The 16,373-nt window shown below is 32.1% G+C and overlaps 1 protein-coding gene across 1 annotated transcript; it reads right to left on the bottom strand.

Annotated features, from left to right (window-relative positions):
* Positions 1–320: 320 nt before the first annotated feature.
* LOC118196425 (uncharacterized) lies at positions 321–11,366 on the bottom strand. Its single transcript, XM_035367879.2, has 3 exons — positions 11,023–11,366; positions 4,827–5,054; positions 321–1,985 (listed from the first exon to the last, which is right to left on the bottom strand). The coding sequence occupies exons 1-3, from the start codon at positions 11,165–11,167 to the stop codon at positions 1,627–1,629; spliced, it is 732 nt and encodes a 243-aa protein (XP_035223770.1). The 5' UTR covers positions 11,168–11,366; the 3' UTR covers positions 321–1,626.
* Between the last annotated feature and the right edge of the window lie 5,007 nt (positions 11,367–16,373).

The raw sequence follows: 16,373 nt of genomic DNA, 5'->3' as shown, positions 1-16,373 counted from the left end.
AAAAATATGCATTTCTTGATAAGGAAAATTATCACGCTTTTTCAACGCCTAAAAATCAATACATCATTACACATTATAAAATATAATATATAATAATTTGATATTAAAGATATTAAATTTTTTATCGAATAATATAAGTATTTAAATATAAATAAACGTAATAAACTGTAAAAATTTTTTATCAGTAATAACAAAAAATTGCTTAAATATTTTTTAAATACTTATTCGTGTCAAATAGAATAAATATTTAAAATTATCAGGAGGTAACAAGCAGTAATTCCTTAAACTTTATTTAGTACAAATTGTGCAGAAGAGCTTTCATGAATATATTGAAAATTTATAAAATAGTTTGAATGAAATTTCAAACGGAGTGGTCAGAAGGTGAAAATGAATAAAATCTTGTTATGTATAAAACAAATTTTTCTTTGTTCATAATTGATTTTTTCATTTTAAATGGAAATTTATTTTAATACATTTTTATTACATACTGTGGCATGTGTATATTGTTGACATAAAATAATAAGCTTAAAACGAATATTTTGCTGATTTTTTTAAAATCTGGAACCAATTTTCTTTTCTTCCATAGATACAATGCCTTTTTTACATGATTTTTTTAGACATATTCTTCATGAACGTATATATCGCGTTAAAACAAAATTAGGTATATGAACAACTTTTGTAGAATCAACATTGCTGACAGATGCTATTACGGATTACGAAACCAGTTTGAATCAAATTATTTAAGCAGTAAAACTAAAATACAGTTGTACAAGTCCTTAGTAAGACCTATAGTGTTGTATGGAAGTGAATGTCGTACGCAATTTTGATCTGCAGCAAAAATTTAGAGAATCAAGCATTATAAAAGTTATTATAGCTTCTGAATTAAAATGGCTAGGCCATATATACAGATATGGTGATGAAAACCCAGTGAAGAAACTGACATTCTAAAAGCCTGAGGAATACAGAAGGACAGGAAGGCTACCGATGAGATGGCTAGACAATGTAGAAAAGTACACGTTGGTGTCAATAGGTGGAGGACTGTGGCGTTAGATGGGTCAAGATGGCGGAAGCTGACTAAGACAGCCTTGGTCGGAAATTGGCTGTACAGCGTAAGAAGAAGACAACACCTTTCGTGAAAGATTCTTCAATAGTTTATAATATACAGTTTTAACCTTTTTAATAGGTCGAAAACAAAGTTGATGCGAAACATTACAGCATGTTAATGCTTCAAAACAGGCTGAAAAACATGAAACGTAATTATTATGGGAAACCCCCAATGGTGCTTCCTTGATAAACGTTCTAAATATCGTTAAGCACAACTGTTTTTCAAATCACGTGGTTTCTTTCTTCTTCAGCCTTTTCTGATGACGTGATTTTGTTTGCGTAGTAGCTTAGTTACTTTGTACGTTTCTTTGTTTAATATACAACATCAGTTATGGTTGGTCACAATCAGCGCGTATCTTTTGCAGCTTCATGTTCTTGAAACACAACAGTGAAACAAAAGTCCACACATACGATATACGGTATACAGGACTAATTTGTGATGTATCTTGAATCAAGATATTATTTTTTATTAAAATTCTTGAAGTAAGCAAATACCTTTAGATAATAAAATATTAGTTGACGTCACGTTGAATCAAGGTTTTCCTCCTCAGCTATGAGTTGCAGAACTTTCATTTTGAAAGACGTTTTCCTGTCCATTCGGATGCGACGAACTGATGGCAAGATACTCATAACGAAGTGGTAATCTTCGTCTACATCGGCAATGTCTCTGGTGGAATAATCGAAATATCCACTACCAATGTTCTGTCCAGTGTTCCATACGTGTTTCTTACTCTGTCTTTCGTTCAAATAGGAATAATCTTCATTACTCCTCTTAACAGTAGATTGTTCTGGCAGGATAGGCATCTCCATGTGGCTTGGCGTAGAACTCCGTGTCGACACATCCTCGACATAAAAACTGTCTTCAACATTTTCTCCATCCTCTGAAAGGAGAAAAAAGTATTATAGGCAAAGATGTAAAAAAAAATATATATATATATATATATATATATATATATTACTCATCGTTAAGTGTTTTTTAGATCAATAGTAACTATTAAATATTTTTATAAGCAGTCTTGATCTGAAAGTTCTTTTCGAATATTAAATCTAAAAATTTGTTATTTGTCACTTGATTGTTTTTTATAAATTTGAAGATAATGAAATTGATCAAAGGCTCAGAAAGATTATCACAGAGGGCTTACATTTCGAAAATGTAATGTTATGTCAAATTTGAAATTTCAATGAAAAATTTATTTAGGCTTAGCATTATGCTTTTTAGATTATTTTTGCTATGTATTGTGTGCGTAGCAATTTTCGCTGTGCATTGTATGCATATCATGTGCTATTGCTTATTGTATTTTAGTCTAAATCCCATGTTACATAATAGCCCCAAAGTGTGCTAATATGTAAATTGCTTATTGTATTACAGTCTATAGAAAAATTCGGTTAATAAGAAAGAAAAATAAAAGTTTCGTTTGAATTATATTAAAATATACGATATTTTTACATTTGTAGGAAATAAATAAAATTCTTTTAACAAAATAAACTTAAATAAATTTCAATTATAAGGAAATCCAAATCTGTCTGCTAAGCTATATTTAAACGTTTTCATTACCCTTTATAATCTGATGTATTAAAATGTTTATTCAAAAGCTATGAACCATCCCATTTTTTAAATTATAAAACTTAAGAGAAAAGGGATTCCCGACCATGGATTAACCCCCTCCCCAAAAAAAAAGAATAATAATGTGCTTGACATAACTTCTATAGATTATAAGGCGAGAAGTTTGAGGAAAACTCGTTTAATGTATAATTTCAAGCACATATATTCTGGGATATTATCTACGATAACCATTATAATCTGTAACATGATCTGCGACATACTGTAATCTGGAATATGATTTAAGATACAGCATTATGATCTACGAGTTCCTACTAATCACGGAAGACACGTAGACGCAGTGATGTAGCTAAAAACGGCCAAGAGCGCGGTACGCATGGGCGGTACATTTTCGGGAGCAGCATTTAAGCATAAAATGTTATTTTATAGAGTGAGTCACATAGATCGTCGAAACAGGTGAAGAATTACGGGATTCTGAATTTCCATACGTAATTACCTGGAGAAGAAAAGTAGTTTTTACACTAGATAAAATAATCAAAGAACTACGAGACTTCAGTGGCTACATAGTCTTGTTATATCTTCTGTATTCTGTCAAAACGTTTTAAGGAAAAATACGAACATCAACTAATTATTGACAATAGCAAGGAAGAATTCCTCGTTAAAACAGAAATATTTCAGATATTCGTTTGCGTTATTGTTAGGAGAAATGAAGCAGGGACGCTGAAGGATAATCCTTTCGAACTTTTGCATTTTTTCTAAAATACAATCTCCAGAACAAAGTTAAAAATATTGTACTCATGCTACGAATTCTCCTCGCGATTGCTACATGTGTTGCTAGTTGTGAGAAAAGTTTTCTAATTAAAAAAAATCATTTAAGAAATATTTAAGTATGTTTCCCATCTAGGAAATCTTTCTATACTATCTACATAATAGCAACTGCAGAAATGTAGTAGACCTCTAAAATGTAACTGACAATTTTGCGAACAAAAAATAAGCAAATCAGTAACACAATTTCAAAATACTGAAATTTAAGTTTGCTTCAAAAATAATTTATTTCTCCATATGCCGTTTTATATTTTTTAGCTGTCTGCTTGTATATCGAGAGGAGCGACAAATTCAGGTACCGCCCCTGAGGTAAAAACTCAAAGATCGCCCGGGTGACAACAACTCCGCCTACGCCACTGTGTAGATGATTTGCTTTATGAATTAAGAGAGTATTTTTCGAGTCCCTCCAAGGGCACTGCTCATTTTTCACGTCTTCCTTATCAAAATAACCTAATGGCTACAACCTATTCAAGAATTTTTTTGAATTTGTTTAAAGTTGCAATGGGGGAGAGATAGATCCAAATGAAAATTTACGAATTCGAAGGATTTAAAATATTCCATTGCGTTTTTATGGTTCATGATCAGAACATCGAATTAACTGTTCGAAAATCACACCTGCCTCTAAGGGCAATTCATTAGCCTTTAATTATTAATTAATTACTTTTTCCTTTATTTCGAATTGGATTATAGATAGTTAATAAGGATTAGTTTATTCCTTCTTAAATAATTTCTCAACTATGCAACTTCAAAAATGATAACTTAAAATATTATAGCGACTTAACATTAAAAGTTTCAAAAAGTCTTTAAAATAAGCTTCATCAAAAATATGACAATTCCTCTCCCCCACACCACCATAAAAAAATTTCAGAAAACTCAGATATATATAGTTTTAAACTTTTTCTAATGAATGTATAATAGAGAGGCAATCAAACGCACTTTAGAAAAAAATATATATGTGAATTTAAGTCATTGTTAAAGGTGTATTTGTAATTGACAAATAAATGTACTAGAATTTTAAATACTTTGGAGACTGTTTTAGAATTTAAATGTACAAGATTCACATCTCGTACATTTAAAGAGAAAGAAAACATGATAATGTTGGAGCATTGGATTTTATCAACAAATAAAGTGAAATTGTTTTAAATGTGTCTTACAGAAATTAGAATTCACTTTTATAAAATTCACATTTATTGCATTAAAAACCGGAACAGCCAAAAGAGGACCAGAAAAATCTCAATGAATTCAAAAAACTCAGGTAAAATTCTAAAACTTTTTAGACACTAAAATTAATTATTCCATTATGTATTAAATTTTTCATCCTAATTTTGAGCCTTACCTAAAATGGTTTGAGGATACATAGAAAAGGAATCCTCTACTACAGATCGAGACACACTATTGTCATCCTTAACCATATATTCTTTAAGAAACATCATGCTTTTGAAGTGCTTCCATTTCGGTATGTATGCGCTCGGATCTCCAGTCTCTTGAGCCATCTTTAAGCTCTTCTTTAGTTCACGACGGAATAAGTCTCGGAGGTTCGTCCATCTCGACTTTGCCAAATCAGCTAAGAAGGAGAAGAGAATTTTTCATATCAACACTAAACTGCATTGTTACACCCACATACAGAAATACATATATCCGAAGACTGATAAATTGAATACACATTTCAATCAAGTTTTGAATGATGTACAATTCCTGATTATGGGATGCCTTCATAACGATATAACGTCATAAGGATATTGGCACCCATACGCAAGTCAACAATTGTTCGAAAAGACGGAAACCCTCATAAAAGTGACCATACCTTTAACAGATTAGCCTCTATTTTAAAAAAAAAATCCATCTTTATTCCGTAGCAACGCTTTCCTTTGCTTTATTAATCAGAGTAGCAAATTAAAACTTTATTTGCACGACAATGCCGACAAGTGCCAACAATTTTATAAAGATTTTTTTGTTTCAAGGAAGATTTGCATAACAGTGGGGGCATCATTATGCGCAGACACCCTTATGAATTTTCTAGCTCTTCGACCAATGGTCGACTTACGTATAGGTGCCGGCAATTTTGAGTACCGTTGTGATGTTCCTTATGATGTCCAAAGTCGATCGACATCGTAAGTTTCCTAAAAACTGCAAATATGGAGCTCAGCTTTTTCACATGCCCTTTCAGAAATCTGCGATGCTCTAAAAATTGACTGTAGATAAAAAGGAAGTGACTGTAAATATTCTGATAGATTGGGGCCTGCTTTGTTTTTGAGGAAGTACTTCTTTTATTCATATTACAATCTTACCAATTCGAATGGAAACGAATTCTGGCTACCACATAAATTGTATTTTAACGTTAACCGTCACACTTTGATGGTTAAGTTAGGTTATTTAAAATTGTAAAGCCACTCAAGAAACGTCTGCCTAAGGACAAGTCATTCATGGAGGGCTTTATAAAGAAAGCTAGCTCGTAACCTGGCTTTATGAGAAAACCATTCAAGCAAGTAGCTTATTCGCTTGGATTCGTATTGCCTGTATTCAGAGGTCTTAACTACTCGGCCACTAGTAGAGCTTTACGCTTCGGAAGTTGTGCATTAAAATGTCGAAGAGGATATTAAATATTTTCAGTTTACAATAAAAAGTCGATCTTATCAGAGATATTGAAGATTGCACTTCTCCTATCATCTACCGTTTTGAAAGGAAAATAAAGCATGTTGAAAAGGCGACAATCGATATGCAAAATTTTGAAGAAATATATCTTTCGCTATGGCAAAGCAGTTGTATTAAAATGGTTTGCATATTATAAGAATCAGAAGAGTGCAATTTCTTGTTACTGGTACGCTGTTATATGAGAAAGTCGATGACACTGAAAAGAAAAATGAAATTAGAAAACTAGTGCAGAATGGTTTGGTGCAAGTATGGAACAGCTTGAAAAATACATATACAGAAACAACACTGTATTTTGAATTTTGCATAACGAAATAAAAGATACATCTGATAATCTGTGGGAAAAACGGAAGAATAAAAATTCATCTAGAAAGCTGGAATTTTTTGTTAACACTTATACTGCAGTCAGGGAGTAAGGAATCATTAAATGTTTGAAATATTCTCATAAAAATTACTTGTGAAAAAGGTATAGAATTAACAAATCTGACTTGGGCATAGAATTAAATAAAGTAACATTGAGTCATTTTTACCGCCTTTAACGAAGATGTGATATACTATGACCAAAAATTGTCTCAAGAGACTTTGTCTTTTTGCAAACCATGCCGGTTCAGTTATCGTGAACAATAGTTTGGAAAATGTGAAAAAGCTTATCGACGAAAATGCCGATATCAAGTTTTTGAACATCGATTAAAATAAGCGGAGAAGTTGCGGACCCACTGGCATAAATGAAGCAAGGCAACAGATAGAGAGCTGATTCTGAAAGAGATGAAAACAAAAATTGATTTAATCTCATGTCCAAGATACGCAAACAGTAGTTACAACGTCAACTGAAAGTGATATATATATATTTTCCTTCACACAAGTCAACGATTTATTGATCATGAAAAGCAAAACGGTACATTCAGGCAATTGGATTTAACCAGTTTTTTAGAATTTATTAAAGTATATCTGTGCATCTATAAACAATTTTATTCTGGCTAACGAATTTATGATATTCGGTAAAACCGAATCGAGCTGCTGCTTACCCGAACCATTGCGGATAACAGCTTTTTTCCGGATAGTCCATGTAAACTATTTTCGGTAGTTAACAGCAGAAGTAAATACATATGCAGTTCCCGCTACCAGACAGTCACGGGGTCAAAGCTTTTTATTCGTTATCGGGAAATGCCCACTAAATGAGAAAGATATTGATCTACTTCGAGTCCGCTAAAATGCAGTGTCCATTAATGGTTTTTCAACTTTAACATCAAAAGTATGCGTTGAAAAATAACGTAAATCGAAATTAGAAAAGCGGGCTAAATTTTTGTTTTCATCATTATTATCACTTTTAAATTACTGAAACATTATTTCAAGAAATAAGCTGAGAAAATATTTGGTGATAATGAATACTTCACCAGTTTTTTCCGCGTTCCGCAGAACAGCGTATAATTTATAAAAGTAACAGCTCATATTTTTGGCGATGCAATTCGAGTAATGGATTCCGTTATCTGGACGCCTACGCTTATATTATTCGTGATATAAAATTATAGATGAATTTTGTAAAGATATTTTTTTAATCTTTACTTATATATATATACTATATAAGATAAAAAATATATAAATCAAAATTATAATTTAAACTAACGGGGGTAATCCCTTAATTCTTTCTCTCTATTCTAAAAATTGTAATAACCTGTCTGGATTGCGTCATTTCTAGATCAATCTAGTACAGCCAGCGCAACTCTGACGTTGGTAATTCGAAACCTAAACTCAAAATTTTGAGAAATGAAACCTTTCTGACCTAAATCAAAACATTCCTCTTGGCGATCTTCCATACTGAATAAATACGAACTTTAGCTTGAACTTCGGTGCTGGTTGGACGGTATTTCGCTGTGCTCTCTTCTTATCGCAGAAGTATTAAAAAAAAATGTAAATGTTCTTGAATAGGCACGAAAAGAGTGCCAAGTAAATTGTGGCCACAAATGTCAACTGAAATAAAAAATTTAATTTAATCTTACTCGGCTGTCAAATCTCCTAATCATTACGGATTCAACATTTTAGCAATCGGAATTCTTCCTCTTCAGTATGGATCTACTGCGTTCTGTAAATTCGACGTGCTACGGCCATCAACCATTGTTACGTTTCTACCTCTCAGAGTTCCTACATCAGTACTTCTAAATTTGTTTTTAGCATAAGAACACATAAGGCAAAGTTTAATTTGCAGTACTTCCTTAATTTTCCCATTTAATTTGGGCATTCCCCGATTCACAACGATGTGATGGAGTTAATTCGGAAGTGAAAGTGAAAATCGCAAACCAATTCCCCCCCCCCCAAAGAGGCCTCCATCTTAGATTGTCTTCAAAATTACATTTTTTAAATGATAGCGATTTAATTCTCCAAAAACAGGCGCTATAGCGCCCAGCTATTTATGTTCACTTAGAAATGTTATCTCAACTTCTCTAAAAAGTAATATTATTAATTCAACCATATCTGCAAGTTCTTCACAACGCATTTCCTATTTTATGGTTTTGCATATGATATATACATACATATATAATGTATACATATACACACGCATACATACTCACTGCATTTTATAATCAAGGTAGTGCAAAACAATGCGATGTATACAAAATGTTTAAGCCTTCGCGTACGTCGCGTTGTTTCTAATTGCAGGTACGTTGCATATCGTAAGGAACGATTCCTTGCAAGAAGAGATACTTCACATTAAGTCACCACGTTTACTTAACCTTTTTATAGCAATGATCAAGGCATAAACAAAAAACTGTGCGTCTGTATGGATAACGAACTGCTTTTCTATTACTGTTTACTGGCTACATATTTACCAAAGATTTTACGTTTATCAATCATGAATTTAATACCATTAAAATATGCACTACACTTCAATACTCTTTTATAACATTTAAGTAAATAAAAGAAATTCTCAAATAAATATATTAACAATGGGCTTAATTTTATATGGCCTATAAAAATATAAAAGCGATCTGGATAATTTGAATTATACTGTATTATCAAAAATATGTTAAATATTTCATTCGAAACTTAGAATGAAGGATTTTGATACTTTTTGCATTTTTAGGTCCATCGCATTCGAAGCATGATTAATTAAGTTACTGCACGCCTATGCAAAATAAGCTTGTACTTCAGTTTACCTCGATCTCAAAAAAGTTAAGTTGGGTGGAGGGAGGATATAAGAACATGTTTACATGTTTTCAACTCAAAGTAGGAATTGCTTCACATGTAGTGTTCTTTCAAAGTAGGAATTGCTTCACGTGAATTAATCTGTAGTTGAAATTTTAAACCTCAAAATCAAACATTTCTGAAAAATATTTCTTTGGGTTTTTAATTTAATTTCTGAAAAATGGTTCTTTGAATTTTTAATTTGCATTCATGCACAAAGTCAGGCATTTATTCATGAAGTCAGGCAATTTATTCATTCCCATTCATAAAATCAGATTTTTTTCCTACTTTCTACAAATCACATATAAAATATAAACTAAATAAGCAAATCAATAATAGTAAATGGCCAGTTGCTCTGAAATATATAAAACAGTAAATATATACATCGACGAATTAACACACAAATATTGGAAGTGGCCTTATACAGCTCCGGAAGCCGAAAAAATTTCTTTTCAATTTTTTTCAGCTTTTTACATGCAAATAATAAACCCTTATATGAAAACCAAATACTTGCACCCACACTTTCACATGTTTTCTGTTTTCAGCGTAAGCGATTGTCTTAAAAAGGCCATCTGCGACGGCGATGTTCATTTGTATTCTCAAACTTACTAATCACTTTCAAGGATGGTCTTCTTAGGAAAATGGCCGTGACAAGGAGGTTCACGCTAATACTTTTTTTTTTTTAAATTGCTGCTTTTCTAACAATTTTGAATACTTTAAATTACGCATGCTTTGCCATTATCAATAAACCAAATACTGTAAATCAATGCATTAAGAAAGAGGCTCCGAATCTAGTCTGCAGCTAAGGCGTTTCAAGTGCAAAATATGAAACTGAATAACCAAACTAATTCCCGATTATTCGGGATAAAAACAAGTCTGTTATCCACGAAAAAAGAAAGAGGAATAACCTATATAATTAACATGAAAATACTGTTAACAGTTTACTTGTATTTTTGAGCAGTATGATTTTGAAAATAAGCTCATCAAATTATATAAATTAAATCAGCATTTAAATGAACCAAGAATTGATTAGCACAAGAACATACTTAAGAACACAAAAAACAATGTTTTTGCTTTATTACTCTTGTATTTCGTTAGCAAAGAATGGGAGACAATTTATTTATTTTTGCGATTTAGAAATTTATTTTAAAGGATGCTTTTCTAATGTTTAGATATGCCAGATCATGTGCTATTAAATTAAATTCTGATCAAAAACAATTCTTAAATTGATATCACTCCTGTCATGGATGCATGTTTTGTATTTTGTATAGAAAATTTGTTTTATTCTGATGGTTTGTTATAGGAATTTTTCCATCGTTCCACAATAAACAAAAACTCAGAAGACATCAGATTTATTCGCAACCTAGTTTATCCGTTCTCGGGTAAAAGGAAGTTGACTGCATTTCTTGCCAAAAAATTACAAATAAACTTCTTAAAAAGTGAAAAAACAAATTATGACCACCAAAGCATGCAATTTTTTTATTGCAGACAACCAAGTATATATTCAAAGATGAAATTAAGTTTTGGTTTAAATAGTTGCCGTCACAAAAATAATCAGTTTTTGGATTTACAACAAAAGCTAGCATTTTCTACCGTTTGCCCCTCGAAGTTCCTCATATGGTACCGTCCGACTGCATGTCCGACACGCGATGTGCGGTAACGTTACAGGTAAGGTAAAGAAGGGATTGAATTTTTAAACTTACGTGTTGAGTTCAGTTTATTGGCGATGTACATCCACGCCTGAAGTTTGACATCTTTACTGGTATAATGCGTATGACTGTGATCCCAGATCTCTGGTTTAGAACGAACGAGAGGAATTAAGTTTTCAGTGCACATCACCTTCGGCATTGTTTATTTTCCAGATCCCGTCGTTTTCAGACTACGACCAGGTACGTCAGACTGAATAAGATTAGGTTATTACTTCAGTTTCATGTTTTGTTTCTAAGATACAGATATCCGAAAGAATTCTTAAATATGTTCTCACAATATGACGATTAATCTTAGTCTGGTCTTGTCTGATTCGTCTGAAAGAAACGTACTAACTTGATCGCGCAATGCAAAACAAAAACTAGATTGTAGAGTAGTATATGCTGCCATCTACCGAGCTAAATGAAAGTGATAAAATAATATTTCAAACTTTTCAAGTTATTTATATAAATAACTTGAAATGTTCCTGATTCTTAATTTTTAACACTCATTATTTCAGACGCTTATGAAATAATACTGCATCTTTTATTTAAGCATGTAGATAATTAAAATTCTTATGTATTTTGTTTTAAGAATATATAGAATTATTTCATACCAACTTAAGCAAGAAACTTTATGCATAGTGAATCCTTTCGTTGCAAACACAATTATTTAAATTACAGGAAATTAAATAACTGGTCAGTGAGTTCAGTTTATATCTATTTATTAATATAAGACATATTATGTAAAAGTTGTATAACTGAATTAGAAAATGCAATTGATTTTTAAAATTTAAATGAATAAATACAATTCTAGGCTCTCTAAAACAACAGTTTCACGATTATTAATAAAAATTCTAAGCTTCATTTATTAAATAAGAATTAATATATGAATTTTGGGGCTGTGAATTTTAATACCTAAGTAAACGAAATGTATTCTGCCCGCATTTCATAAAATTGTGTATATAAATGAAATAAATTTAAGATATTCTTATAGATTAGTAAAATGGAGCACTCCAAAAACACAAGTATCTTTCTATGAAATAAAAAGTGCAACTTTATATAAATACTACGTTGGTAAGTTGAATAAGTTTCCCCTGTCGACTGTGGTCAGAGTTGTGTATGAAAGTCAAAAAATAGAATGAGACATTAAAGATATGACATACCTTTATTTTATTATTCTCGTACGAGTACGTTGAGACATTTCTCATATCGCTTGATAAGTTTCAAAAAGTCCTCCAAGAAAAAATCAGGGCTTTGCATATGGAAGAAGCGTTGAACGGATTGTTTCACTTCAGTATTGCTTCCAAAGCGCCTTCCCCCGAGATTTTTCTTCAAAGCCGGAAACAGATGGAAGTCGCTTGGTGCGAGATCACTTTTTGGAGGTTGGAACCATGAATGCTACGCGCTACTGTAACACCCTGTCGAAATTGAAAGAGGCGATTCGGAAAAAGCGGCCTGGCCTTCTCACATCTGGCGTTCTGCTGTTGGATGACAATGCCAGACCACATTCGGCGACGGCAACGCAAAACCATATTGCAACTCTTGGTTGGGAGCGCCTACACCATCCACCATACAGTCCTGATCTCGCACCAAGCGACTTCCATCTGTTTCCGGCATTGAAGAAAAATCTCGGGGGAAGGCGCTTTGGAAGCAATACTGAAGTGAAACAAGCCGTTCAACGCTTCTTCCATATGCAAAGCCCTGATTTTTTCCTGGAGGGCTTTTTGAAGCTTATCAAGCGATATGACAAATGTCTCAATGTACTTGGTACTTATGTGGAAAAATAAAGGTATGTCATATCTTTAATGTCTCATTCTATGTTTTGACTTTCATACACAACTCTGACCACAGTCGACATGGGAAACTTATTTTTCAACTTACCCTCGTAGCTCTTTCCTGAAAAAATCGCTTCTGTGTGTCAGACCACTGAATTCGGTCTTCTTCTCTATCTTTATTATCAAATAATGAAGAATCTGTATGTATGTGTATTCCTCTCGCCGTAAAAAAAAAAAAAATGGCAGAATCTTGAAGACCAAATTTTGAGCGCATGTAGTCCTCAACTTGAACATGTGCATCTTGAAGACAGAATTTGAATTTGATTTTAATTTATTAGCCTAAAGGGACAATTTGCCCAGAAGAGCTAATAATTTCGTTTCGCATTTTGCCTCGGGTTACTATAAATGGCGTTTCACTTTTCAAACTGTTGCCACCAATTATTGGAGCTCTGCATGATACTTAAAGAAATTAAATAATAAAGAATCTACATGAACGTATGTATGCTTCTAGCACTGTGAAAAAACAACGGTACCTAGAGACATCAAATTTTGAATAAAGTAATCCTCCATTCGAATATGGGCATCTATAAGTTCTACTTTGGAATCTGGAATTTGTTTTATTACCTATTTCAAATTTTGTGAAACTTTAACGAATTTTTTGTTAACAAACTCAACGATTTCAAAGCGAGCAATGGCAACACTGAACGGGGAGAAAAAACATATTTTGATCTCCAGCGCGAGAGACTGTGTGTCGGACATTCTAAAGATATGCTCTTTTTAAATTATTTTGTAATATTGCTGTTGAATTAAATTTAAAAGAACCAAGAATAATTTATTTATTATTGATTAAAAAACTAAGAGATATAAAAACTAAAGACAATATATCATCTGTATATTATTATTAATTACTAGCTGCACTCCTTAAAATCATTACCTTTAATTCTTTTCTTAATAACCTTTTTAGGCAGCTGGCCACGCAAGTAACTTTTGGTAAAAATAATGACAGTTAAATTTATCTTTAATTTGTCCTCTTTGTGTTTACTTCAGTACTAGTATGTTTTGTGTAAATTAAGTGCAATAAATTTTAGTAGAAATTATTTTAAATGGAAGGAGTTTTTACTTAATAAGTGTTTAAGTCGTTTATTTTTATATATGGTATTTTCTTCGGCGAAGAAAATAAATCTTTGGAAATTCCATGAAAAAAAAATTTGAACGTTTATCAAACTGGAAAATACCCTGGTTTTAAGTCAAGAAATTGATTGATTTTATTTTTCTTTTAACAATATTCGCATGCATTTCACAGTTTATTCTTCTGAGAAAATAAGTATTTTTTACTGCCACCGTCATTGACTTATTGTTTATGATGTCGTCTGTAAAGTTTAGATATTTAACTTCAGTCGGCTTAGAACATAAAAAATGACAAAATCTCAAAGCATCTGCTTCGTGAAAATATAGATAAAGGCCGCTCGAAAAAAGCAACTTAACTTTGTTTCCTTAAATATTAACTTTGACAAATATAGTAAAAACCCTCTTTTCATGACCACCATCCCTACAACGAGCATCTTAAAAGTAGCAATTATTTTTGAAAGTATAAACACTCATCATCCTTGAATATTAACTCTGTTGAAGACTAAAATCATTTGGAACCGGGATGGTTGTCTTAAGTTCTCTGTATTTTCAATTACAAAACTTCGAATTAAAAAGTTCTGATTATAAAAAGAATGTCACTTGTAAAATCTCCATGACACTTTCCCCATATTTCGTTTTTAAGCATGAAATGGTACGAGGAAGAAAATATGATAAATTAAAAAGAACGGCATTGTTTGAGTAAAATTAAAGTAAAAGCAGGTTAAAGGCCTGCAATCTACATATTCTACAGAATTTCAGTATCATTATTAGATCTTAGTTTTGAAGCAAACGATAGTGTACATAAGACGTAGTTCGGAATTATTTCAGATGAAAAATTATATGGTATTAGAAATCTTTTTGAGCTCAAAAGGGCTTTAGCCCAGAAGGTTTATTAGTCTCGGAACGGCATTTTGCGTGAAATAACTAAAAGATTTAAATCACTTGTCAAAATTGTCGCCACTAAAAATTATTGCCGAATATTGTATTTAAAGAAATTAAATAGTAAGTATTTGCATGAATTTGTGTGCGTTTTTCGCATTGTGAAAAATCAGCGGAACCTAAAGCCATTCAGGTTTGACTAACGTAGTCCTCCACAAGAATATGGGCACGTGGAAGCCCGAATTTCGTGGTAACAATTTAAAAAATGAACCGATATTTAAAGTTTTTAACGCAAAATGCCAAAACGAAATTAATAACCCTTCTGAGCTAAAGCCGTTTAGGCTAAAAAAATTATTTTTAATCTGAAAGCTTTCAAATTTTACATTACGCCCAAAGGGTCGATTTTTTAACGTTTTGTGTGCTACCATTATTTATTAAATATCATGCTCTTCCCACTTAAACCCTAAAATACAATTCAACAGCAGTATCGCAAATTAATTTTAAAATGAACATATCTTTAGAATTTCCGATAAACAGTCTCGCGTGCTGGAGATATTTTTTTTGACAATAAATATCTGGTGGCAACAATTTGAAAAATGAAACGGACATTTAAAGTTTTCGACTCAAAATGCCAAAACGAAATTAATAACCCTTCTGGGCTAACGCCCTTTGGGCTAAAGAAAAGGGAAGGGAAAAAATAAGGGGATATTAGCAGGAGTTAGTGTAAGAGCAGAAGAGTAGACTGAGAACTGTTCTAAGCCTATACATATATGCAACTTTTAAATTTTTTGTCATTTTACTATTGCATTGTTTAAGTGGGAAGAAAACGATGTTTAATAAAAAAGCTAAAAAGACAAAAAAAATGTTTTAAACATATTGCATTACTTATATTATTTGTATAAATATTTTATATTACGCCCAGTGGGGGCTTTATTATTATTATTATTATTATTTACGCACATATACGTTTTGGACATAAACGAGCTTTTGGGCTAAAATTATTTAAAAGTAGCATATCTTTAGAATTTCCAATAGATAGTCCAACGCACTGGAGATAATTCCCCCCCCCCCGAGCAGTGTTGCCATTGCTTCCTTTGAAATTGTTGAGTTTGTCAATCAAAAATTCCTCAAAGTTTTACAAAATATGAAATAAGCACTAAAACAAATTTCAGATTCCAAATTCGGACTTCCAGGTGCTCATATTCGAGTGGAGGACTATGTGTTTAAAATTTGATGGCTCTAGGTACTGTTGTTTTTTTCTCAAAGCGAGAAACATACGTACATTTATGCAGATTCTACATTATTTAATTTCTTTAAATATAATAAAGGGAGATAATATTTGGTGGAAACAATCTGAAAAGTGATATGATTTAGTGATTCAACGCAAAATGCTATTTCGAGAGTAATATCTCATCTGGACTAACGCCCCTTTGGACTAAAAGGGTTAGCAAAAGTGAGTACAACTGCAGACTGGTAGATTACGACATCTTCTAAGCATATGCACATATGCTGTTACACTGCTTTTAAAAGTTTTGTTATTTTGCCATTCAATTAATTCTACATGTCGTGAGTGCGAAGAAAACG

Source organism: Stegodyphus dumicola, chromosome 4 (assembly GCF_044657685.1).
Source record: "Stegodyphus dumicola isolate Sdum_Otavi_A_Nest chromosome 4, ASM4465768v1".
Taxonomy (NCBI): Eukaryota; Metazoa; Arthropoda; class Arachnida; order Araneae; family Eresidae; genus Stegodyphus; species Stegodyphus dumicola.
This window is presented reverse-complemented; position numbering and strand designations above follow the sequence as displayed.

What these genes read in the sequence shown, in the direction of transcription:
- LOC118196425 (XM_035367879.2), bottom strand. Translation starts at nt 11,167, where the DNA reads ATGCCGAAGGTGATGTGCACTGAAAACTTAATTCCTCTCGTTCGTTCT. An exon ending in CAATAAACTGAACTCAACAC is followed by an intron (nt 5,055 to 11,022) that starts GTAAGTTTAAAA and finishes TCTCCTTCTTAG; the next exon opens with CTGATTTGGCAAAGTCGAGA. An exon ending in GTATCCTCAAACCATTTTAG is followed by an intron (nt 1,986 to 4,826) that starts GTAAGGCTCAAA and finishes TTCTCCTTTCAG; the next exon opens with AGGATGGAGAAAATGTTGAA.